This window comes from Barbatula barbatula (genome assembly GCF_947034865.1).
Source record: "Barbatula barbatula genome assembly, chromosome: 17".
NCBI lineage: Eukaryota > Metazoa > Chordata > Actinopteri > Cypriniformes > Nemacheilidae > Barbatula > Barbatula barbatula.
Window position 1 is genome coordinate 516,297 of NC_136780.1, and position 25,275 is coordinate 541,571.

Here is a 25,275-nt window from a genome sequence, read left to right on the forward strand (position 1 = left end):
TGCGCGGTCACGTCTGCACCTGCACACAGATGTGTGTGTTTCTGTTCATCCTCACTATAGAAACAAGAACTTTACGGAGAAAATCTCACAGGGCATGTGTTGTAGTTATGTGTTCAACAACATGTTTTGGGAAAAAGAATACAAATACATTCTGTGTAGTGAAGACATGCGGGCGAGCAGTGACACACTTCAGTGTCGTTATATCAGATGACATGAATAACTGTATGCACTGGACATTATGAATCCAGCAGAAGATTTATTCAGGCAGTTATAACAGTTAAATGCTTTCAAGAGAAAGATATAGATTGATCAAACTGTTTCTAGCATCAGCTGCACACAACACATTCTCTCTCTCTCTCTCTCTCTCTCTCTCTCTCTCTCTCTTCAGAATAGACGTTCATTAGCTGGAGGGCTGTTGACACCTGATGGTTTCTTTCTCTTTCAGAAAAAGACGGCGTTCTCTTCTCCTATACATTCACCGATGTTGTGTTTGTTGTTTTGTACTTTTTTCTGAAATCAGTTATTTGACTTCTCATATTTTGTCTCCAATACACGAAACTAAATATAATGTATAGAGTAAGATTCTATAAATAAATATAATTTCTCTCCCATGACTGTCTATGAATAATGTCAACACTTCACTATCACTGGATTTCCTGAGACTACAAACCCTGACATTCACATTCACAACAGCAGATATTACAGTGCAGTTAATACAGATGCTTACATGTCAACACTTCTTCATTCTCAAGAGACTACAGCGTGACTGGAGTTAATGTCACTTCATCTACAGCTGTTTTTGATACATGAAAGGAAACAGAAGAGAAGAATACATCAACTTTCACAGCACACTGTTGAGATGTTAGTTGGGGTCACACAGGAGGTCAGTGCTGTTAGACGGGCTCAGGACTCCTGGGATACTGGTGAAGTCCTCCGTCTCAGTCTCCTGCAGCGTCACTGGTTTCTTTGAGTCTTTACTGGGAGCCGCAGCACGTTTGCCTTCCAGCCAGTATGTCACCATGTCACCTTTACCCTGTGAAACCACACATGAGAGTAAACGCCACTGCGCCGCCTCACCGTGATCGTTCTGACCCTGCTGTGATGATGCGTTCTCTCACCTTCACCTGTAACACACCTCTGCAGGTGAGCGTGTATCCGCCGATCTCCTCCAGCAGGTAGAACGTGCTGCAGCTGCACTGAATCTTCAGCGCTAGAGAGACCACAGAGCATGAGCAGGCCCGTCGCGACAAGGCAAGCAAACCAAGCAATTGCTTGGGGCCCCGAGCTGGCCGGGGGCCCCGAGCTGGCCTGGGGCCCAAAGACAACAACTGGTTAAGAATAAAACGCAACGACAAACTGAGCGCCCCTTTGACAGTCAATGCAGTAAAGTGCAATGACACTTTTATTGGGATCCCCCTCAAGGGGCCCCTTTCGTGATCTCTGCTGCCGGCAAAAACAAAACCTCCGTCGGCAGTCATGAAGCGGAATTATGCTTCAGGATCCCAAAAAAGAAAGAAGAGAAAGGAAGAGGAGGATAAGAATAAACAAGATAGTGGTAAGTGATAAATTACACTGGATAAAATAGCTCTTCTTGTCTTGGTGTCATTTTGCAGCAGGTAGGCTTGCAAAAATATGTTAGCTAACGTTACCTGTAACCTGCCTGACGGCAAATGCTGCTTGTAACGAACAGTTAGTGCAACTTCGGACGGAATATGGTTACATACTACTGTAATATGTTTTTTAACGGGATAAGGAAGATGCAGATCTGTTCCAGAATCACTGTTTATCGTATTTAATGACATGACATTGCTATAGCTTTGTAATAGGTTTTGATGAAAGTGGCATAACGTTAGCATGCTATACTAACTATTCCACCGTGATGATCTATTTACCAAATGGGGGGGTTAGGAAAACCACACAATAAATTCCGTGCATCAAACATTAGCTTGGGATGTTTTTAAGCATTAGTAACCCTTAACAAAGTGTTAGGAATATCTGGTCGTCTATCTATGTAATGTTTATAGATATTTTAAAATGGTTTCTTAAAGGTTTACAAAAAATGTTTAATCATTACCCGATACCTAATATATTATATGATAGATATAATGTGTGTTACAATAAACTGTTAATTTACAGCACTACTAATAATTAGTAAACATATAATTATAATTTCATTGTTTGTTAACTGTTTGCTAACAGTTAAATGACAGTAAACTAAAGATTAATTAACTATCAATTTACCATCTATTAATGATTGTTATTATTAAGTGTTACCATCTTTTCTTTCTCCCTCAAGGTGCTTTGCTTAAATTTCTCAGCCCTCAGGCTCTTCCTAAGGAGACCTCCACTGATGAAGGTAGAGTGAATTTCTCTCACTGAGCTGAGCTGTTAATAGTGACCTCTTTCAATATGCTAACAGTGAAATGGTAAAACGTACTTCACAGGTAATTTCAGATTTTTTTTTTCAATTATTTTCCCAGCTACACCATCAACTTCATCCTCAACATCAGATGCATCACTTCTCAGTGCTGATGTTTCCTCTATAGCACAAGGTACCACCACAAGCTCTAGAATTACAGCTGATATCCTGCACAGCCCAGAGTTTAAACTGATAAGTGTGTGCTGTCATATTGTTAGAAAAACAACAGTGCAAATCACTATTGAATTCCCACCAAACTGTGTAAATACCAGTCACTTTAGCCCATGGATATTTCAGAATGTTTATGCAACAGCAGTTTATGCACTGTAAACCTTTTTTATTTATATAAAGTGTGGTTGAACTTAAACTTTATGGCTATGCTGTGGTTCCTGTAGGCTTTGCGTGTGTGCGGGCGGGGCGGGGGGTTGGGGGGGCCTCCATGTCCATTTTGCTTGGGGCCCCCAAATTCCTTCAAACGGCCCTGAGCACACGTGACATCACATATCATGTACAATAGAAAGAGCGCATCTGTACCCTCGCTGTTGGACTCCATACGAGACGCTGTGTTGACCGTATCGCCAAACAAACAGTATCGTGGCATCTTCGTTCCTACGACTCCTGCCACTACAGGACCTGATAGAGATACCAGAAGAGCTCCGGTTACACCAGAGGAGGAGCTCACAAACAGCACAACCGCACCAGAGAATATTTGTCTAGACTGTGATGATGTAGAATGTGAGTTAGTTAAAACCCTTCGTGTGACGTGTGATGGTCCTGATCAATACAATAGTTTGTGATGTGAGAGTGAGACGGTGATGCGGACCCGAGTGTATTCCAGCGCGGATCTGCAGATGTGTTTCTGGTCTGTGGGGGATTCTGAAGGTCTTGCAGACAGACACCAGGTCAAGAGCCATGCTGGCGATCTCTGATGCGTGAAGAATGCCGTTCTCTGTGGGTACCCCAGACACCACCATATCTACAACACACAACAACTTCACGTTCAGACAGAATCAAGTCTCATACCGTTATATTGACAGCTGCACAGTTCTGTCTGCACACAGAGTAAACACGACAATAATGCACAGATGCTGCTGAGGTTATGAAAGCGCTAACAGGCATCCCCGATTGTTTCCACTTTATAGACGTCATAGATGTCGATGATGTCATCAAAGGTGGTGTAGAGTTTATTGAGGAAATCGACGACCTGATACGGCGTGCTGGAGCTGGACAACTGTGTGAAACCCACGATATCACTGAGAAACAGATGAAACCTCACATCATTATTACTGAAGGTGAAGGACTGTGTGTGTCTGTGTGAAGTGTGTATGTGTGTGTGTAGATGTGTGTTTGCGTGAGTGTGTGCATGCATGTGTGTTTGTGTGTCTGTGTGAAGTGTGTGTGTTATGTGTGTGTGTATGTCTGTGTGTCTGCGTGAGTGTGTGCATGTGTGTATGTGTGTCTTTCGGTTTAGGGGATAAAATCTACAGTTTGTACAGTTTAAGAATCACTACGCCTATGGACTGTCCCCACAGAGATAATAAACCAGACGTGTGTTTGTGTGTTCACCTGAAGAAGATGGTGGCACTGATGTAACTCTGAGCTTGTGAAGGTTTTCCCTGTCTCAGGTCATCTGCCACCTGTTTGGGCAACATACCTCAAAAACACACAATGATAAACACAGTAAAAAAACATCATTTTTAGATGATCCAATAGACAATTTGTTATTCTTCTAATATGACCCCAAAGGGATCATGTCATTAGTTTCTTTCTTCAGAATGTTTTTCAGGGGTCAGTTGTTTGTTTACTGTGCAGAAGTCTGTCGGTCTTTTGTTTCTCCAGCATCAAATCCTGCGTCCGTTCCCCAACCAGAACCTCCAGATGTTTACTGTACTTCTCCATCTACACACACACAGGGCTGTTATTATAAACTATATGGTTCGGTTTGTGTGTGTGTGTGTGTGTGTAAGTGTGCGTGACTGACCAGCTCCATCATCATGTCCACCGGACTGACTTTATGTGGGTTGATTTTGTTCACAAACTTGCGTATCTGCTCAAAAGTGGGCCGATGGGTGGGGTTATGAGCGCGACACTTTCGAATCAGCTGACAAAGTCGAGAAGAGACAGAGAGAACAGAGACTAGTTAACTAGTTTTTTTTATTAGAAAAAAAGTATTTTTAATGTGTTGGGTAAAATGTGTCCCGGACGTGTTTTGGAACCTCAGCGTATTCAGCAGGACAGGGGCAGGTGCTGTCGGCTTTTCCTGAAATCAACTCGGGCAGCGGAGGACACCAGGCACACTCCAGAGAGCTGTCCTCAACCTCACAAACACACAGACAGAGAAGAGTCCACAAGCATCACTGCACACACTCACGAAAACACACACAGACACACTCGTACACACAATCACACAAATGCTTGCACACACACACAAACTCACTGGTACTGGGTCATTTCTGGTCGCAATCTCCAATAAGATTATTGAATAACTGTAAATAAAACAATAAAGAATGATTGGCACAGAATTAAAGTTGTGCAGGTCAGAGTCTTTATTGTGTGTTCACCTGAACACATCACCGGCTAGCGTGGGCTCCTGGTCACCGTTCTGAGCTTCAGGTGGCGTGTAGACCTCCTTCAGTCTCTGTTGATACGTTGTGAGCGGTTCTGCGCAGTCTTCGCGCCGGTAAACCCGCAGACAGTAATCTGCTCAGAGAAAACTGATGCTTGAATACACGTGTGCCGCACAACTGTGTGTAAAGAACCAAAGCGTGCTGGTGTACCTGTGATTTTACAAACCCAGCGGTCATCTAAAACACAGTTAGTGGATTTGAGACGTCCATGGCAGATCTTATATTGATGGAGGTAAGATATCCCACGAGCAATATCTGTAGCGAAGGAAAATCTGCAAATAGACAAATCAAAAGAATACATTTTGAAAAGTGTACACTGCAGTTATTGTGTGTGTGTGTGTGTGTGTGTACCTGAAGCCCCAGTTTAAAGGAATCTCGTCGTTCAGTAGAACATCATTCAGACTTCCTTTAGGACAGTACTCGGTTACTACGGCAACATTTGGGACCTCCACACAACCTCCAAAAAACTTACAGAGGTTTGGATGGTCCAGCTCTCTGCAGACAAACATGAACATGTGGACTGTGAGGATAAACTGAGAGGTGTTTTGTTGTTCTCATTCTTACCTCACTTGTTTCACCTCCTGGCGAATCGTCTTCGAGAGGGAAAATGTTTTAGTTTTGATTTTCTTGATGGCAACAGTTCGTCCGTCACTGAAAATATGAAATGAATCGTGAATTCCGGTGACTCTTCTTGTGTAAATGCTCTTGTGCTCGTACACAGATATGAATAAGTGTGTAGAGTATGTGTGTGTGTGTGTGTGTACTCACTAGATGCCCGTGTGTGTGTAGAGTTGTTTGCGTGTCGTGGTGACACCCGTGTACGAGCTCAGTGCGGTCACACAACTGGCATTTGAGTCACTGTTTGCCACTGGAACGCTCATGATACTGCCCATGGTCGCCCGGGCAACATAATCTGAACACACACACACGTTAGAAAAGAAGCAGTGAACCACACACACACACACACACACACACACACACACACACACTCGTGCTGGTTGCTTACCTTGTTTAATGTGATTGAAGTCAATGATCCAACTTTCATCCCAGAAGAGTTTCTGTTTCTGATATTTAAACCACTGTAAACACCAAGAGAAGAATGATTCTGTGAATATTTACAGTAATGTGTGTGTGTGGAATGTGTGTGTGCGTGTTCGTTTGTTTGTGTGCGTTTACGTGTGTGTGTCTGTGTGTATTGTTGTATGAGCTCACCATAGCACTGCTGATGAAGCTGATGATGACGATGGTCACAGTTAAAGCGACAGCGGCTCGTGCGGCAGAACTGAGCGGACAGTCACCACAATCTGCAGGACATGTAGAACAACTCTCTTCTTCCTCACACACACTGTCACCACACACTGAAACACACAACATACACACAGTCAATCTAAGGACGACATCACTACAGAACTGTAAATCCTCAAACTACAGTTAACTTTGGGTACAGTTCACATCTTCTTAAACAACTGAACCCTAAATACACTATACTTTATATACACAAACAAACATGTGTATGCAACACATGCATTCAAAAAGGCACACAGAGACGCACGCACACACACACACACACACACAGACACACACACACACACACACACACACAGATACATTACTGATAGCGGGCAGGACGGTGCTCTTGGCCTCCAGAGCGACCTGCATGTTTCCAACACGGATGTGAGCGATCAGAGACGTCAAACCCTCGTGAAACAACACCACCTGAAGAACACACATCACATGATGTCTTCTAACAGACACACAAAATAAATCATCTTACTCAATAAAATGATGAGAAATATAAGAAGCATTGTCAGTGTGTAAAGACCTTTGCAGTCCAGTTTGTCTGTGACATTTTTCCAGAGGTGGAGATCGTGTGAGTGAAGATTCGGCCGTCATCTGGAATCCACGGGCCACAGATTCTTTCCTCCGCCTGTTCCTACACAACAAACACACAACATCAATACAGTCATACCACGGAAACCACATGTTGACACCTACAATGTAGATGATAATTGAACCTAAATATGGTGAGAACTGCATTTACCCGGAAATGTAATGACGAATCAGACGAATTAGAAATCAAATAAATACTTTCGTCTGTTTTCAGACTGGAACCTCCGAATCAACATGAATGAATCACTGCTACGGATTTCAGTGTGTAAAGAACGTGTGCATTAAGAAGATCAAAACGAAGTGTTTTAGAAACAACATACAGTGAATCAGGACATAAGCTCACGAGTACTTATGAATGACAAATATCTGCAAATTTCTTCCAAAAGCAATATTATCAGATAAGATCTAAGAAATCAAACAGCATATGATTACATCACACAGTGACTTTTTAAAGCATTAATCTCCACCATCTTTTCCGATGAGAGTTGTACCATGTATCCCATGGGGCAGGAGTGGATGTTGGCGTGATGGATGCAGCAGTTTTCTCCGTTTGCATCTTTCCAGTTGCCGGGACATTCATGATGCTCACAGAATCGTCTGGCTTCAGCCGGGTCTGTGATGGACCTGATTTATTCCATTATGAATCAATGTTGAATTTTCCCTCATGCACACAGAGATGAATAAAGACGTTGATGTTGTGAGAGACACAGACCTGTGCATGAATATATCATTGTTAACAGCCCACCGATAAAACTCATCTCTGACCGTCACTGAGTAAATGACAGTAAACTCTTCACCGCTCAGAACCTTCTCAGGAGGACGCAGAACCCACGCCATCTCCAGACCTGCACACACACAACTTTACCTTTCTATGTACGCTCTTTCATTTACTTCATAAAATATGACACTAATAAATGTTATATAGTGCTGTTTATAAAATGCACAGGACACGTAACTGAAAGGAAAACGATAAAAAAGTTTTAACAAAAATCAAAAGATGAAATGTAATGAGAGTTTTGTGGGCAGACCTCCGCAGTCGATCATGTTGAGTTCATCTGGTTTGTCCAGAGGCCAGCAGTCATACTCACTGTTATCTAAATCATGCCATCCAAACACACACACCACAACACACATCTGTAACCACAGAACACACAACAAAACACAGTCTGTCGTCAGCTCATACATGTCTATACATCTTCAGAAATGTGTCATGTGAAGTATTTCTTACCGTGCAGATGATGCGATGAATGACAGATGCACTCATGGTCACGCAGGTCGCTGAAGCTCCGCAGGTTGTGTGTTTGTGATGGGATTCAACATTAGGATGTGAGGATGAGAGGATGGGATGGGGGGCGGTGCTGGTGATGATGATGATGATAATGATGTGCGTCCCTTCATCTGAACACGACCACTGTTTAAATACTCAACAACACCATCATCATCATCACTTATATCATCATCATTCATCATGTGTTTAAAGTGTGTTCTTTCTTCTTTCTTTTAAATGACCAAACTCTTACAGTGTGTTTCGTGTAGTGTGTGTTAGTTCAGCTTTAATGTGAGAATGACTTTGTGTGTAGATTACAGTAAAAACTGTGGTCACACATCTTCATCTAGTGGAAAACTGTGGTCACACATCTTCATCTAGTGGACAAAACAAGAAGCGCAAGCGAAACAAGAAAATATATTTACGCACCGATAAAGGAAATTCATGTCAGATCATCTGATTTTACTGATGTGTCTGTTCAACTTTTGTTAATTGATTTAAAAATTGTGTAATCGTGTGTTGTTTTAGTATAAATGTATTTAAAACTTCTACATGTTATTATCAGCAGCATCAGTATTTTATACTAAACTATAATAATTATAATAACGAAATACAACTTTCGTCTGAACATATAGAAGAGAAGATAAAGAAGAAGAAAAAGATAAATAAAATAAAAAGCAAAATAAATAAATTATATATAAGTATTATTCATAGTACATGAAAAATCTCGTCATATCTCTTCAAAAAATAAATATTTTTGTTATTAAATACTCCTGGTTATCTGATTAAATGTAAGAAGTCTATAAGCCTTTGCTTGTGAAAGTAGAATTTTGCCACAAGGATAAGAAAGTTAACAGTAGATTCTAAAGATGTGTTTAATACCCTTAATGTCAAAATTACAGTCTTTATTAACTAAAGAAAATAAAGAGAAACTCAACTCTTCCCAGAAAATAGATCAAACATTACTTGAGAAAAATAAATGACTAACATTCTTTTTTACAGAAGGTGTATATATCAGCTACATCACAACATTTCGACACAAAAGTATTACAAGGACATATTATGCAAATTGTTTAAATGTACTTGGATAAACAGCATTTGCATGGAAATAACCATATTTTCCTCCATTTAATGTTGTCTATCAATAAAATCCCTCTTGGAGAAATTGAGATTGAGGAAGTTGACACATATTTTTAGCTAAAAGCAAAACCCCTCCCAAATATAAGTGTGAGAGATGACTCATGGGAAAGGGAAGCTTTCATCAGACATATGACATTATCAGACATTATAACAGAGTCGAATGCTTTAAACCAGCAGCAGCAGCATCTCTGCGCTCTTCATGGTGTGACGTGAACACGCGCGGCTGATGGAGAGAGCGCTCGCGGGAGCGCGCACAGACTCAGAGCGGAAATGAAGCGGATGTTGAGGAAGCAGATGATCTGCACATTCACAGTGAGTTTAAATCATATTGTGTTCATTTCAAACCGAGCTGACATGAAACGCGTCTGATTCGGGTTTATTCGTCAAATACTCGCTCGTTTTCTGTTTCCGTCTCGTTATTAGCCGATGCTAGCGGCGCAGCTTTTAAACAGACCTGTAAACCCGTGTTAATAAGATATAAACAACATGACACATGGATATACACGTGAGTTAAATGAGACGAGTAAACGGAGTTTAAAGTGAGATCGTGATGATCCGTGTCCGCTATACGTCACTCTTCTCATCCGAGCTGATCATACAATACAACATATAAACACGACGCACACACATGAATCATGACATATAAACACATTCCGTGTGGATCTGCTTTGTTTTTATGCACCAAATCAACTTCCGCTTTAAGACTCTTACATGTAATCACCATGGTAACCGTCGTTTCCGCCTCAAGTGATACACGGATTCTTAGAATGCAGCACCATTTTGCAGAATGTAAACAACACTGCTTCCTGTTTCAGTGTAATGCTGGAACACAATTGAACCAACAGAACATTTAGAAATGTTAAATGAAAATCACTGACATTGTGTTATATATCACATGTTTATTTTAAACAGAAGTCTAACATAAACTAAAAGAGCAAGTGCGTTTGGACTAGTGTTGTAGTCGAGACCAAGACCGAGACAAGACCAAGGCAGGTCGAGATTGAGTCGAGACCAAGACCAGAACTCCCAAAATTCATTCGAAAGATCCAAAAAACACAAAAAAGCTGTAATAAAATAATAATAGAAGTAACTTTGGTTATTTATTGTGCAGATATTTATGTGTAGGATGTTTTATCACCCACGTACTGTAACATTAAAATGTTTGTGCAGGTAAGAATCCCAACAACTAAACATAGAAACCGGTAAATACCCAAAGACGAATTAAAGTCTGAGACCGTCTACAAAACATTCAATAACTTCATTAGTTTTATTTCTTTTTTATCTAATCAATAGCTAAATTTGCTGTGTGTTGCTCAGAAAAGTTCAGATTAATACTAGATTTGTTTGGGACATTTAATTGTGTCTAAAACTTAAGTCACCAATTATCTCGAGGTTTATTGAATAATTATACAAAATTAATTTCACATCAGATGTTATAAAATAAAATAAAAAACAAGATCTCATATAAGTACATCTGGGATATTGTGGGCCTTTGTGTGAATAGATTTCTTGAAGACAATCCCACATTATTCTCACATCAGCAGTAAGAGGAACAAACCTAACAGAACAAGTGCTGAATGCTTTAAAACCAGAAGTTTAACATCCAATCACATGAAGGATGTTCACACATAAATCTGACAATGCACCAGCAATTTACTGTCATTCCCACAGTTGAAATAAAATCATGAGACCACTGAGTCTGAGACCAAGACCGGTCTGGAGGATTTACACCACTAGTGTGGACCAATGTTGTTTTAATCTTGAAAAACAGTCTGTATTTCTAAAGTAGCATGTAAATGAATAACTATATGGTATGTAATGATATGGTATTATGGTAAATGAGTATTATGGGGTTCTCATCACAGTTTATGTTTTGCAGGGATTGTTGTATCCTGTAATTTAATAAATAAATACAATGACAGTGAGATCCCACATTACATCAATACATGCAGTCGGTGTGGTGGAACTATGGCTTTACAATCTATATGTACAACAAAAATGTTTTGTATGAAAATCTTTCTGCAGTAAATCTCAGGTTTGAAGCTGAGGGCGGATTCACAAAACACTCTTAAACTGTATTTAAAATGTTTAAGTATTCCCGTAAAAACTTCTTAAGGCAGTTCTTAAAATGTTTTTCTCAAGATTGATTTACAAAGCATACGTCATTTTATTCTTATGAAACAAAATGAAGATGTTCTGCGCATGCATGCTTTTGAGATCCGAACGGTACTTTCACAACACATCTGCAAACAATAGAGTTCCTGCAGATTATTTCTGATAACAAGCAAAAGAAACCCAGAAGAAGCGTTACTCGGCTGAACTCTCTCCAATATGTTCAATTTAGATTCCAAGATCAGCTGCAATGTCCCATACAGGAACATTACATAACATTTACATACAACAAAATTCAACAAATCGTTTATGTTATACAATTATTACACAATAAAAAATGATATAAATTAATAATAATACAAATTAAAGAAAATATAAATAGTTATTCTATTATCCACTAGACAGCGCGGAAGTTAACTTCTGGTCAGCCGCGGGCGTCCAAAGAATCCGTCTATACTGAAGACAAATGACAGATGGCTGAAGGCTTGTGTGTGTTTTCTGTTTCAGGTGTCTGTTTCTCGTGGTGTTTGTCTGTGGTTGTGATGGGGAAATATTTCATCAGCGAGACAGACATCAAGACCTCATGGGAACTTGTGTTGATAGCCTTCTGGCAAAGATACCCAAACCCCTACAGGTACTGTGTGCCCGCCACTCTCACAGTGTTTGTGTTAGTTACAACACAGACTGTAGTTGTTTTCTGCGTGAGGTGGCTGTGACAAATCCTCGACACAAAGTTGGAATAGTTCTGTGATCTGTGTGTTTCTCTCAGCACTCACGTTCTGACGGAGGATGTTGTTTTCCGTGAGGTGACATCAGATAACTGCCTTCTCTCCCGCCGGCTGCTCACAAAGACCAATCGGCTCCCTCGGTGGGCGGAGTGCATCTTCCCAGCGAACCTATCAAGCTCTGTTTACATCATAGAAGATTCTGTCATTGATCTCGACAACAGACGCTTCACCACACTGACATGGAATGTCAATCATGCTAAATTAATGGTAAAGGACAACACACACAACTAACCGTTATATTACCATATATATTTCAAAATAGGACAAAAAACATGCTTTCCTGTTCTTTACCACCTGTTAAATTCAGTTGCTTAAAAACATTTCGATATAATATTTAAAGCCACAATATGGAATAATTTTATTATGAAATATCCAAAAATCACTTGGATATATTGTGATACGGTGTGATATATTTCATGCAGTCGTGTACTTACATGATCCCAAATGTTCCCAAGAATGTGCAGATCCAGAGAAATTCCTATTTAAACTAAAGTCCCGTCTCTTGTCTCTCTTGTGTTTGTCTCATATCAGTGACTTAATATCCGCTGCTCCTCACGACCCTCAGTTTCCGGCTGTAGAAACTACGGCAGAAGTGCTTATACAGCATCTGTTGTTCTGTTATTATTGATCACGATTACTCTTTGGTGACTAAAGGAAACACAAACAAGCATAAATGTAGTTTACTTTTCAAACGACGACTGTATGACTGTTTTAAACACGTAAAACTGTGTAGCATTACGCTACCAAATCAATCGACAAAGTCCAATATCATTCACAGGCTAACGTAGCTTTAAATTCCACGTTTCTTGTAAGATAATTTATTACAATGACATCAAATAAAAACTCATTCATGACCTCGTCCGTGACCATGATGGGCGATCTCCATACGCCTCTGGATGTCCCATAATTCCACTCTCATGCACAACGTTATTTAGCTTCACCTTTTGTTGTTGTTTCAAAAGTGAACCATCTAGCGCTCCAAACTTACATATTGTGACTTTAAGTCGTCTATAAAAAGCTTTAATGGATTCTGACGGCTGTGTGTTGTTTGTAGCGTGTCTTGGAGCGCTGTGTGTTTTTCAGTGATCAGAACAGACCCGTTTGGACCCGGCTGACCAGAGAGGCTTGGATCTCATCAGGAGTGTTCGGACTCTCCAGACCCATCCAGGTGATGAACATGATGAAGATGACATCATCATTTTATGTCTTTATTCTCATCTCATCTCTCTCTCTCTCTCTCTCCCTCTCGTAGGAGTTTGGTTTGGCCAGATTGAGAAGTAATCAGATGAAGGCTATGAAGGGTTTAGAGCATGCGCTATCACATCTACAGAGTAAGACCTCATGCTTGTTTAAATCTGAACACATACACAACATAACACACATGAGTGTTAAACACACTGACCTCAGAAAGAACTCCACCCGTTACGGTTTGATCTAAAAAATACGACAGTCTGTGTGTAATATTTCTCAGCTCATCTTGAGCTCTAAGTACAATTTAACTGTAATGTCCTGAGTATACAAACCACATAAACTGTACACTTGCAATGTAAACATATGTCGGTACATTTATATAGTATGGTCGGCATACAGTACAGTGTGTTTAATAGAATTATTATTTGATGATATTGGACGTGACATAGGCCATTTTCATACTTTTATATAAATGCAAGTTTCATTATCACTTTCAACAACTTCTCATTGCCTTTCTAGCAAAAATGTGTATTATAGTTTTTTTAAATATGTGATCAGTTATTGTAAAGACGATCTCTGTTTATGATTGAAATAGACTTCCATTACACATCTGCCTTCGTGCACAAATACTATCTTTGAACATTGCCAGCTTTTATTTGTAAAACAAAAGTTAGGTGTGAACATGTGGTTACTCAGTTCCTCTTTCCTCTGGTGTTAAGTTTTTGTTAGAGTATCATTTCATTTATAGACATATCTGGAAGTAATGTTAGTATGTCCATCAGGCAGTGCGATCCGAATAACTGTGAGAACTGTGCAGTTTTCATTGTACTTTTCTTTCTATGTCATTCAGAAACATCAAGCTCACATCATGGGGACTCAACAGAGAAACCCAAAACCTGCAGCTCTGCCTCCACATCCCAGAAACCTCAGCAATACGTTTGATCAACATGAGTTGAGTCTCTGTGAACCCGTAAAAAACACATCCAGGTCACATTTCGTTAACTCATGACTGTAATCCCAAGAGATCACATTCTGATCCAAATTATAAAAACTGAATTTGACTTCAAATTCGATTGAAATGATTTTAGTATTTATAAAGCGTTACAGTATTAGTTTGAAGTCTTCTGTGAATAGAATCACTGTATCATAATGTTTGTACATTAGAAATATAATAGTTTGAAGAAATAAAGTGAATGAGACTTTTTAATGTTAATGAATACCACAGAAATATTAATTTGTTAATTTAATTATATGAAGTGTGACCTGGACATGTTTTAAGGAGAATAACACATAAAACAAGCAAACGGTTCTAGAAGAACCCTGTGCTGTGAGTGTGTTTAATAGCTGCTAAAAGTAAAGCTCAGGTAACAGACTAAAGTTCATTGAGATGTAGAAGCTTCATGAAGTCGGAGATGTTTTCTGTGTGTGTGTCTATCATCAGTCTGTTTGCTTTGCACTGAATTTACACTTATGACGCAGAACACAGCATGAAAACACATATGGAATAATGCATCAGCACGCATGTAGAGAACTTCTGACAAACACAAGATGTCATGTAACATATTTATTTTTATTTGAAAATAAACTCAGGGACACTTTATAAAGGTAAACAATTGACATTGTTACCTTGAAGTGTGTTTCTGATTGAATGTGCAGGTTCTTGTTTATTTATAAAGACCACTAACCTAAGCACACTGGTCTAAAAGAACTTCCTGTTTTCAGAGTTTGCATGTGATTCGCTATGATCTGTGAGCCCGGGGTGTGTTTGGAAAGGAAGGGGTGGAGTGAGCCATTGATTGCTTTTCGCAACCTCGCCACTAGCTATTACTGACTGGACCTTTAACACTACGCGAAGGTTTGAAATAAATACAACCAACAGACCATATATAACAGAATCAAAATGTTAAACAAACAAATATGATCAAATTAGATATGTAAGATTTAAAGTAAATTAAATCAAAATGAAACCGGAAGTGCTTCTGGACCAGTGTTTACATAAGGCTATAGAGTGAGGTTTAAATATCTAAGTTCAAATTGAAATCCAGATAAATAACATTGTAGGAAAATAGCATTTTAGTGGTCATAAGACTTTTGAAGTATTTAATGTACTATATGTGCCTATAGCCTACTGATGTTACAGTTTCTAGTTTAAATCAAACTTTGTACAGGACAGAGATGATCATTTTAAACTAGAGGTGATTCATTTATTCTCCTAGACTCAAGTTTACCGTGAAAAGTGCTGTACAAATAAACTTTCATAATGTAATATCATCACCAGTCATGTTATTCCTGTGATGAAATGAGCTTTACAATGTAACTGTCATCAAGTTCAGTAGTCTTACAGTTGTATTAATGCAGTGCAGAATACACTGAAATGATGTGTGTGTTAATGTTTGTGTGTTTTCAAACACCAGTGTACAGTGTAGTATCTGCAGTACTCGTGTGAAGGGCTTTCAGTCTGTGAGATTTGCTGTAAACTACAGTTGAGTAAATGACATCATCCTGCAAGAACACACACACCACGTGTTAAAATAATATTCAATTCATTCATTCATTCAAGGTATGGATGCAAGTATATATGATTTAACTTAGAAATGTCTGGCAGTGTACAAAGAGACAACTGATGTAAAGTGTATTTGAAGCTGTGATCACACACCTCAGATTTAGTAGTTCGTTCCTCTTGTAATGTGTCAATCTAACTGATGCGTATGTCACATCCCTCTATAATGGAAAAAAAACACACAGAGCTCATATGAGTTTACAGTAAGGCTTAACTGCAGTAATGAGATACCGACCGTGGTGTTAAGGTCATCACTCTCATCACCACACTTTTTTGTAATTCAATTTTTTTCCTGGTAAAACTTACAGAAGTGCATATATATATATATAATATAAACACATTAATAATTGTTTAACATAAGTTCTTTATCGTATATATAACGTCTTCTGGTTCTAAATGCAGTTTAAAATGATCAACACAGAAATACAAATACAAAGCGCTTAAATAAACTTGACAGCTTAAGCGCCTTATAAAACATGGACCTGCGTGATGAAAAAGTGAGAGAGCCACTGGCGTACAGATGGTTTACTCAGAAAACATGTGAGATAAACTGTAAATAGGATGATCATATACAAACTCAAATGTTGCATTATTGTGCTCTGGATGGGCAGTCTGCTTACTAACATGTTTTCTGTTCACTCTGCGTCAGCTTAATTCCTGTTGTTCTGTACTGTTTACAAACTCACATAGCATATTTTCTATACAGGATAGTGTAGGCTTGTTTTTGGATAGCCTATAGCCTCATTGTAAACTTATGAAATGGTGGCACTGGAATAATACATAACAGAATAATATAACATTGAAAAATGCCCAAATCATGCCTTTTGTATTATATTCGTTTTTCCGTGTCCACACGACAGGTGACATAAATAACTTTCTAATATTCATTTTATCCTGTCATGTTTCCCTGTCGCAGCTGACTGGACAAAATCTTTAAATAACATGGAGCTGGTGTGCACAAATACTGTAAGTTTCCTTGTATCAAGCCGACACATTTCGCTTTTATATATTTTCTTTTGATAACTAATACTAACATTATACTTTATGAATATTTGCAACCAAAATAAGAATGTAGGCGATAATATCGCATATACCGCACTATACACAAAATCACTGCAGAGGAAAATCCATCACCGCCACAGCCCTAGTTTACACTACATGAAATGCAGCTGAAACTGAAATGTTCTTTAAAAGGAAACAAATGAAAATGTGAAAACAGCCTCTTATTTAATATATTCATTGTTCATTAGTTATCTCATAATCTGTTTATGTATTATTTACCTCATGATCTTCTCTCTGGCTCGTCCTGCTGCAGATTTACAATGACTCCAGATATTAAGTCATTAACACAAAGTAGAATTTTAGCTGCAGGGTGATCAGAAATGGGTTGTGTTAGTGATGTAGTGTTCATACCTGTCATACAGCTCCAGTAGATGCACAGAGCCGATCCCAGCTACATCAGACTCATGATCAGACCCATCATTAGAAGACTCTTGAAAAGACCTTTGGATCCTGAGAGCGCTGTAAACACACATGTTTATATTAAGTGACGTCTATTTTCCTCCTGCACACAGAAAGCGGAGAGCTCTACCTGTAACAGTGAGATATATCACTCTGGATTGTCTTCCATTCACTGTACACTGGTATGATCCCTGGTCAGCTTCAGTCAGGTCTGAGATCAGTAAAGACAGATTAGCAGGAGAATCATGAACGAGTGTCTTGAATCGGCCTGAGCTCCTCTCGGTCTTTTTTAAATCTGCATGCCGCCATTCAAAGTGTCTCGCTTTGGTTTGATCATCTTCACAGGTGCAGGAGAGCAGCACAGACCGTCCTGGATGAGAGATCATGGTTTCTGTTGCTTCGGACACCACACAGCCTATAGAACAACAAAGCAGACACAACTTCCCTCAAAACAAAGCATCACGAAGTCCAAGCAGGACGCAGTCCAAGCTTACCAGAGCAGACCTGACAAAAGCTGAGATGATATAGCTGGATAAAGAAGGACGCGGTGACCTGACACGTCTTCACTACAAAGTTTCAGCCGCTATTATATTATTAATGATAATCTTAAATCTTTTATTTTGTCTTGTTGTGTGCGCACTGTTGAGCTTGTGCAGAGGCTGCAGTTTTTGCCCGAGGGGAACTGGAATCCCCTGGTTAGAGTTTTTTATTTCTCCTCCAATGGAGTTTTGGGTTCCTCGCCACTGTTTGCACACTGTTCTACACTGTTTGCCTGGCCGGGGGGGCTGCTAGAATTTGATAGTTTAATTTCATTAACACTGCATATAGGAATTTATAGTCTGTCTGACATTTGACCTGTGTTTCTCTCTCCTTATATTGGGTGTGTGGTTCTAGGTGATGGCCCGTGTGTGTGTGTTTGTGTGTGTCGGCATGTCTGTCTGTGTGTGTGAGTGTGTGTGTGTGTTTGTATGTGTGTGTTGGTGCATGTGGGTGTCGGGTGGAGTTTTTTGTGTGGGTCTGTCTGAATCTGTGTGTCTTCTGTGTTTTCACCTCTTCTTGTTTTGACTTGCATAACCTTATATGTGTAGCTTATAGTCAATGTTTTCTTGTACAGCTGCTTTTTAACAATGAAAATTGTAAAAGCGCTATATAAATAAAAGTTGACTTGACTTGTTCAATTTACTAGTTAAATCAACATGGGGCACCAACATGTTTTTTTTTTGTTTAGTCATATAACATAAAGGAGTTGTGTTGTGTTAACATAAAACAGTAACAATGGGGCAGAGGACTTATATTTCCCAGCATGCTTTGCTTTTAACTGCATTTTGAGAGTTATTCTTGTAAAAAGAAGTGTTATTTATTACACTTGTTAGTGTTTGATGTTCATTTATCTTTAAGCTTTCGAAGAGTTTGTTATATTTTTGAGTTTTGTACCATTGTTCAGAAAAGCCTTGCCATTGGTTTGGTTGTGGGCGCTTACAATCCTTGAATGCACTTCTGTTGAGCTCTATTAACTCTATTATATCTGTTTATAGAAGTTAAATGCAGTAATGTCTAATCAATGTTAAAAATGTATAATACAAAAACATGTTCTTGAGTGCTTTCATTAAATAATCTATTTGATAAAAATGTTTTTTTTTTAATTTTGTTTTGATGTAAAATATGCATGCATATGACAAATTAATTTAATTTAATCAAGATTACTAAAATAATTAAGTTCATACAACAATATTATAAAGAACAGTTTCAAACTATTTAGATTTTGTTGGAGAAATTTTCCTTCATCAAATTAAGTTCATTCAACAACTTTTGTTTTGAGTGATGGATCCTTTATTACAGTAGATTGCTGTGGCTAGTGGCTTTTGAAAACATGAAGTTTTGGCAGAATACAGCATAAACTACATTTAACAGCAACTTCATACAAAGAGAATTAAATCTTTAATTTAAATGTTTTCAGCAGGCTTGCTTTTTAAACTGTTCAATTTAAAACAGTATTTATGTATTGCTTAACACTAAACACTCTTCAGTCCCCTTCAATAGATAAAGCAGATTATCTGGTGTTGTCAGCTTCTTTGATTTTACACCAGTATTTTCCTGTATCTTCTTCTCTCAGATCAGTGATGGACAATGAGAGATTTTTACAAATGTGAAATCTGTTTGTATAACAGCTTCCTTTATTGCAGTGGTCTGTAGACAGCTGATATTCAGGATTAATGAGCTCAGAACGCGAGTACCACCACTGAATATCTTCATACTTTGTGCTTTGTGCTAGCGACACCAAGGTTATGGGTTTGATCCGAGGGATTGCACAAAGCGTCTGCCAAATACATGCAAATGCCAAAAACTGACTTCCAAAAAACTACCCTATTATATTACAGTGTATCATATTTGTCGAATAAAAACATCAACAGGACTAACTTGTTAAGTAGTATATTGTTATGGTTATAGTGTATCGTTAAGAATTATTTACGCACATTACGAACGTCTTACACGATAAATCTCCCGATTCTAGTTAAACGTTTAGATGTGTTGACGCATGCGCAGAAGACGCTCTTGTTCTCCCTCCTCATCTTCAGCTGTTGCTAGGAGAGACACGGGTCTGTTCTGATTGGTCAGTCTCCAGCCGTCTCGAGCCAATCAGCATCTGATCCGTTAAACGTTCACGACATTATGTCTGCAGCCTCGCGCCTATAATAATGCTAATATAATGCGTTTATGTTTACCGTATAGGGTTATATAAGAGCATCACGGGTTTAGTTGGTGGATATCGCGGTATATTCGTCGGTTTGGGGTGGTGATGCAAGGGTTGAGGGTCCGGCTGGAAATGGCGGACAGAGAAAGACTGTCGCTACAGAAGCGGAAAAAATGAACGAATCAGAAAAAGCGCCGAATTGTATTCCAGGCCGTTTGCGATCAGAAGACGAGACAGATCGGACATCTGATCACCGGGAGGCGGACTGATCGCGTGCTGTACGGTCAGTGTGATTCTATCATGTGTGATTATAGTCACTGCGGTAATACAAAGCATAAGTGCGCTTCAATACTCCATCCGCATCTGATCGGGCCTGTGCCGTCGGGACAACACACGACATAAATACACGTTAAGATGATGTCATGTTCAAGTTTGTGTTGTGTTTGTGCAGAATAACATTAACAGTTGTCATTCATTCTCATCCCATCACTGCTTTGTGAAGAACACACAACACAAGCTGACAAATACATACATTTGAAGGACAAAAATCTCAATTGTGTCATCAATTATTCCTCCTAATATGGTTGTATATCTGCCTTTCTTCGGTGAAACACAAACGAAGATATTTTAAGAAATGTCCCAAATAACGGAAGTCAGTGGGGTTCAGTGTTGTTTGATGATCAACATTCTTCAAAATATCTTCTTTTGTGTTCTGCAGAAGAAAGAAACTCATACAGGTTTACAATGACATGAGGATGAAGAAATGATGAAAGAAATGCTAAGAAAATGTCACTTTAGGTTTACTTTAAGATCATTTAGAACACACACATAAGCATTACATAACTGTAGCATGAGAGATGTTTCACATATTAAACACTTTACAATAAGGTACCCTTTATGAAGCATTTATAAATGTGTTCATTATTGATAAATAAGTCATTTACAAATGCACTATAAAGCAGTTATAACTGCACGAATAAAAAGAGGGTTTCTGACGAAATACCTGAGCCATGTTTAACTCACATGTTATAAATGCTTAATAAACGTATTTATTCATTATATGACTCGAAAGCAGATTGATTATTATCTTGATGTTGTTTGTAATATAGTCCGTCAGACTGGACACTGTACGGTGTTGTGTTGTTTTCCCCTTTTTATTCATGCTGTTATTACTGCTTTATAGTGCATTTGTAAATGACGTATTAATCATTAATGAACACATTTATGAATGCTTCACAGAGGATACTTTAATGTAAAGTGTAACCAAAATATTTTGAGTACTTGCGGGATCAGAGCTCAGAATGATAGAAATGTTGGTGGATTGTAGTCTTTTCTCACGTTTGTTCCTCTTCTTACATATATAGATGGTCCTGACAGCAAACCTGGACACCTGTGTCCTTCAACAGGTAAGAATTTATGTTCAACAGATAGCGTTTGAAAAAGACGTGTTATTGTGTTTCACGTCAGAGAACAGTGATCGCTGCACAACACTGTAAGAGAAATTAAATGTAATGCTTTTGCATTGTGGTGTAAAAATTACCACCAATTCATCTCAAGCAGCATTTTTTTAAATATGCACCAATAAAGGGTCATGCTTTAATATTCCCTGCATCTAAACTTTTACACAATGCACAATGCAAATAGATTTTACAACTCATATGAAAAGAAGATGGACTACGTTAATGTGATCTCAACACACGTCAACACATACACATTTATACTGGAATGAGATGTTTTATTAACAGTAGCTTGTGTCGGGTAAACATCAGAAGAGGATTCTTCTCTCCTGTCAGGTGTGGTTTTCTGTTGGGCGACTCTGAAGGGTCAAACTATAGCAGCAGTTCTGGAGGAAGAGGAGGAGCGAGTGTTCCGGTGGCGTCACGCCCTGCTGCAGGGTATGGAGTACCACACTTCAGGGACGTTACCTCTCCTGGGCAGCCCGCGCTACTGCGCCGGAGCAAACAGCGCCAGCGGATACCTGTGTCAGACCGGCCACTGCTGTCAGGAGACTGGCTGCTGTACATACTACTATGAGCTCTGGTGTACGTCCATCACACAAACATCATTCACTCACTCTCAAGAGTGTGCGGATGTGTGTGCGCTTCAGGGTTCTGGTTATGATGGAGTGTGTGTTTGTTTTTCAGGGTTCTGGTTGCTATGGAGTGTACTCATCTTGTTCAGCTGTTGTTGTGCGTATCGCCACCGTCAGGCAAAACAGCGAGTGCAACAGCAGCAGAGACAGAGAGAGATCAACCTCATGGCATATCACGGAGCGTGTAGTTACCCCTCCTCCATGTTTGACCTCAGTAAGAACACACACACACACTCCTTTCTGCAGTTTTACAATTTCAAATAAACATGATTTACTGTAGAAAAATCTGCACGCACACAGAAGGAATAATCTGGAGTTCTCGTCTGCAGGTTTCCTGGCTTCACTTAAACTTCCGTCCTATGAGGAAGTGGCAGCCCAGCCCAGCACCCCGCCCCCTCCCTACAGCTCTGTAGCGTACCCGCGAGGCTCCGCCCACCCCGGCCCGAGTCACATGATGTCGTCTCAGAGCTCGGACAACTACACCAGCTGCTCCTGTGACTCCTGCTGTCCATCATCTCCTTGTAGCTCCTCCCCATCTTCCGCTCAGCTCACGGACGAGACGGACACGAGCCACGCCTCCACACCCTCCAGCGGCGAGCCTCAAAGCAGCTGCATAGCGACAGTCGTAACGCACGCCGAGACGGCTTCAGCGGTGCAGATCAACGAACGCAGCCAATCCACAGCTGTTATAGAGGCGGAGCTGACAGTCTCCACCCCCCTGGACTGCAACGGCAACAACATGATGATCACAGTCAGCAACAAACCCAATGAGACGTGTGATGCAGCCCATGGCAGTCATGATGACATCTGTGACACGGCGTCTCAGAATATAACCACACCGACTGTCCCGGTGACTCCGCCCGCTCCTCCTCCCTCCTCGTCCCTGCATCTCTTCTCCGTCTCTGACCCGCTGGGAGTTCAACAACATCCTGCAACACGGAGGGAGGAGCCTGCACAGGACGCCCCGCCGCCACAGTCTCCGCCCAGATCCGCCGCCTTCTCTCCTGGCGTTGAACCCGAGCGCCGTGACTCCTCTGTGAGTGACCTGGATGTGGACCAGACGCACTTCCAGCAGCGACGGTTAACTGGTGACTCCGGGATCGAAGTGTGCCGCTGCCGCGTCGAGGAGGACGATGAGGAGGAAGGTCAGCCGAGGGTGCAGATGACCACCAATGACGGCCTCCACGATAGCCCGGACTGTTCTGAGAGAGCCAGTCGGGAAGCGGGCGGGAAAAAGGCGTGGCCCGTCTCCAAGACACCCCCAGAAGCGGTCGTCATTGCCATGGAAACCGACTAATTGGGAAGCGTAGCGTGCAGATCTCTTGAATGAGTTGTGGCACCGACATCAGTGACGGGGTCCAGCTGTGGCCGAACAGACACAACTTTAGTCTTTAGAGTTCTTCATGTCTGTCTGTCCGTTCTCTCGTCTTTATGTCTTTCTCTGTCACAGACTGTAGACTAAAGGTGCTTACACACTAGAGAGAGCTTGAATTAAACACCTTGAGGTCGGGTCGTGTTGTAAAAAAGCGAATTGGATTGTATGAAAGTGTCATCGGAGAGCGTCGTAAAGCAGCGTAAAGTCAGACGCAGATCTTTAAATCTGTCACTGTGATGTTTTGAAGGACCTTCACGATGCTGTCACAGACTGCTTCAGATGCTGTGGCTTTCTGGGTAAACGGAGCAGACAGCATTCAGTTAATCTTCATTCACCAGTGGAATCTCACCGTGTTACAGAACACCAGCTCGACCAGAACAGATGCTGCATCACAGAAACACCTCAGGACATTACTTTAGTTCTGTTACCAACACATGTTTATTAACGTTTGGTTATATCTTTATGTAAAACATTACAAATTTCATTCACAACATGTAGGCAGATACAGATACATTTAATTTAACCCCAAAATGATCAGAATGACATTTAAATGTTTTCTGAAGCTGAGATGTGATGGAGTTCTCAGTCCTTAGGGATTTATGCTGATGGTAATTTAGAAGATTAAATAATGCAAAAATATATGAATAATGCATGTAAATCTGAAAAGAAATATCACAATGCAAAAAAAACCTGATGATCGTTTCATTTATCATTTATATTCTGTGTCTTTTAGTTTTGGGGTGAAATGTGACCTGGACATATTTTCATGACATTCACACAGACAGCCTGAGAACAGCAGACCGCTGTTACAGTAACATACATATAGATATTATATATAGATATATTGAATAGACACTATATAAGAATAAATGCAGTAGCTTCAGATTGAATATACGCTCTCTCTCTCTCGATATAAATGATTTATATTTTGTACGCATGCTGTTAGGAGTCTGTGGTGTGCTGCTGTTTCATGTTGTCAGAGGGGTTTTGTCTTCGAGTATTGCCAGTGTTTTCAGCATCACTGTTGCGTTACCATAATGTTACCATGACAACCCACTCTAGTGTGAGCAAGTGTGTTTGATGTTGATGTGCGGCACTATGAAAGCTGTAATTCAAACTTTTAAAGACACTAAACGCTTTACTGAAACAACACAATAAACTGTGTGTTATCTCTGTTTGTCCAGCCAACACTGTTCTGCATGGAAGAGAATGCGTGTGTGTAAGTGTGTGTGTGTGTGTGCATGAAAGATAATGTGAGTGTGTTTGTAAGAGTGTGTTTGTGAGTGCATGGAATAGTGTGTGTGTGTGTGTGTGTGTGTGAAAGACATTATGTGTTTTATATGTGAGTGTGTATGAAAGATAATTTGAGTGTGTTTGTAAGAGAGAGAGTGTGTGTGTGTGTTCACGAAAGATAATGTGCGTTTGTTTGTAAGAGAGTGTGTGTGTGTAAGAGAGAGAGTGTGGGTGTGTTTGTAAGAGTGTGTGTGTGTGCATGGAAGAGAATGTGTGTGTTTGTTTTTGCGTTTGTGCATGGAAGAGAATGTGTGTGTTTGTGTGTGTGCATGGAAGAGAATGTTTGTGTGCGTGTGTGTGTGTGCATGGAAGAGAATGTGTGTGTTTGTGTGCATGGAAGAGAATGTTTGTGTGCGTGTGTGTGTGTG

The 25,275-nt window shown here is 40.0% G+C and overlaps 3 protein-coding genes and 1 long non-coding RNA gene across 6 annotated transcripts; 3 read left to right on the top strand and 1 right to left on the bottom strand.

Annotated features, from left to right (window-relative positions):
- Nucleotides 1–862: 862 nt before the first annotated feature.
- On the bottom strand, nt 863–10,067 carry LOC306906634 (atrial natriuretic peptide receptor 1; the record flags this gene model as incomplete). Its single annotated transcript, XM_079478233.1, has 25 exons — nt 863–1,033; nt 1,119–1,210; nt 2,954–3,052; nt 3,243–3,395; nt 3,533–3,672; nt 3,986–4,073; nt 4,225–4,318; nt 4,401–4,520; nt 4,636–4,737; nt 4,857–4,905; nt 4,981–5,119; nt 5,197–5,318; nt 5,398–5,541; nt 5,611–5,697; nt 5,815–5,959; nt 6,053–6,125; nt 6,259–6,404; nt 6,660–6,762; nt 6,869–6,973; nt 7,428–7,560; nt 7,649–7,781; nt 7,965–8,070; nt 8,165–8,347; nt 9,515–9,642; nt 10,055–10,067. 25 exons carry the CDS (start codon nt 10,065–10,067, stop codon nt 863–865), a joined length of 2,868 nt encoding a protein of 955 aa, XP_079334359.1.
- Nucleotides 1,434–2,909, top strand: LOC306907075. The gene is made up of 3 exons (XR_013787887.1): nt 1,434–1,555; nt 2,297–2,356; nt 2,481–2,909. It is a non-coding gene; the product is annotated as an uncharacterized lncRNA (long non-coding RNA).
- On the top strand, nt 9,525–19,079 carry prelid1b (PRELI domain containing 1b). 3 transcript variants are annotated; one of them, XR_013787851.1, is made up of 8 exons: nt 9,525–9,655; nt 11,963–12,089; nt 12,225–12,450; nt 13,298–13,411; nt 13,496–13,574; nt 14,285–14,385; nt 16,911–16,960; nt 17,801–19,079. XR_013787851.1 is itself a non-coding variant. In XM_079478178.1 (7 exons), exons 2-6 carry the CDS (start codon nt 11,998–12,000, stop codon nt 14,374–14,376), a joined length of 603 nt encoding a protein of 200 aa, XP_079334304.1. In that variant the 5' UTR covers nt 9,525–9,655; nt 11,963–11,997; the 3' UTR covers nt 14,377–14,385; nt 17,801–19,079. The 3 variants fall into 3 exon arrangements, 2 of the variants coding, with proteins under 2 accessions (XP_079334304.1, XP_079334303.1); XM_079478178.1 differs by lacking the exon at nt 16,911–16,960; XM_079478177.1 differs by lacking the exons at nt 16,911–16,960; nt 17,801–19,079 and having other exon boundaries at nt 14,285–15,940.
- A 1,001-nt stretch (nt 19,080–20,080) lies between these two features.
- On the top strand, nt 20,081–24,789 carry LOC306906553 (uncharacterized protein). Its single transcript, XM_079478061.1, has 5 exons — nt 20,081–20,430; nt 21,512–21,553; nt 21,941–22,189; nt 22,292–22,453; nt 22,569–24,789. Exons 3-5 carry the CDS (start codon nt 22,045–22,047, stop codon nt 23,534–23,536), a joined length of 1,275 nt encoding a protein of 424 aa, XP_079334187.1. The 5' UTR covers nt 20,081–20,430; nt 21,512–21,553; nt 21,941–22,044; the 3' UTR covers nt 23,537–24,789.
- The last annotated feature ends 486 nt before the right edge of the window (nt 24,790–25,275 follow it).

What these genes read in the sequence shown, in the direction of transcription:
- LOC306906553 (XM_079478061.1), top strand. Translation starts at nt 22,045, where the DNA reads ATGGAGTACCACACTTCAGGGACGTTACCTCTCCTGGGCAGCCCGCGC. An exon ending in ATACTACTATGAGCTCTGGT is followed by an intron (nt 22,190 to 22,291) that starts GTACGTCCATCA and finishes TTTGTTTTTCAG; the next exon opens with GGTTCTGGTTGCTATGGAGT. An exon ending in CTCCTCCATGTTTGACCTCA is followed by an intron (nt 22,454 to 22,568) that starts GTAAGAACACAC and finishes TCTCGTCTGCAG; the next exon opens with GTTTCCTGGCTTCACTTAAA.
- prelid1b (XM_079478178.1), top strand. Translation starts at nt 11,998, where the DNA reads ATGGGGAAATATTTCATCAGCGAGACAGACATCAAGACCTCATGGGAA. An exon ending in AGATACCCAAACCCCTACAG is followed by an intron (nt 12,090 to 12,224) that starts GTACTGTGTGCC and finishes TGTTTCTCTCAG; the next exon opens with CACTCACGTTCTGACGGAGG. An exon ending in TCAATCATGCTAAATTAATG is followed by an intron (nt 12,451 to 13,297) that starts GTAAAGGACAAC and finishes TGTTGTTTGTAG; the next exon opens with CGTGTCTTGGAGCGCTGTGT.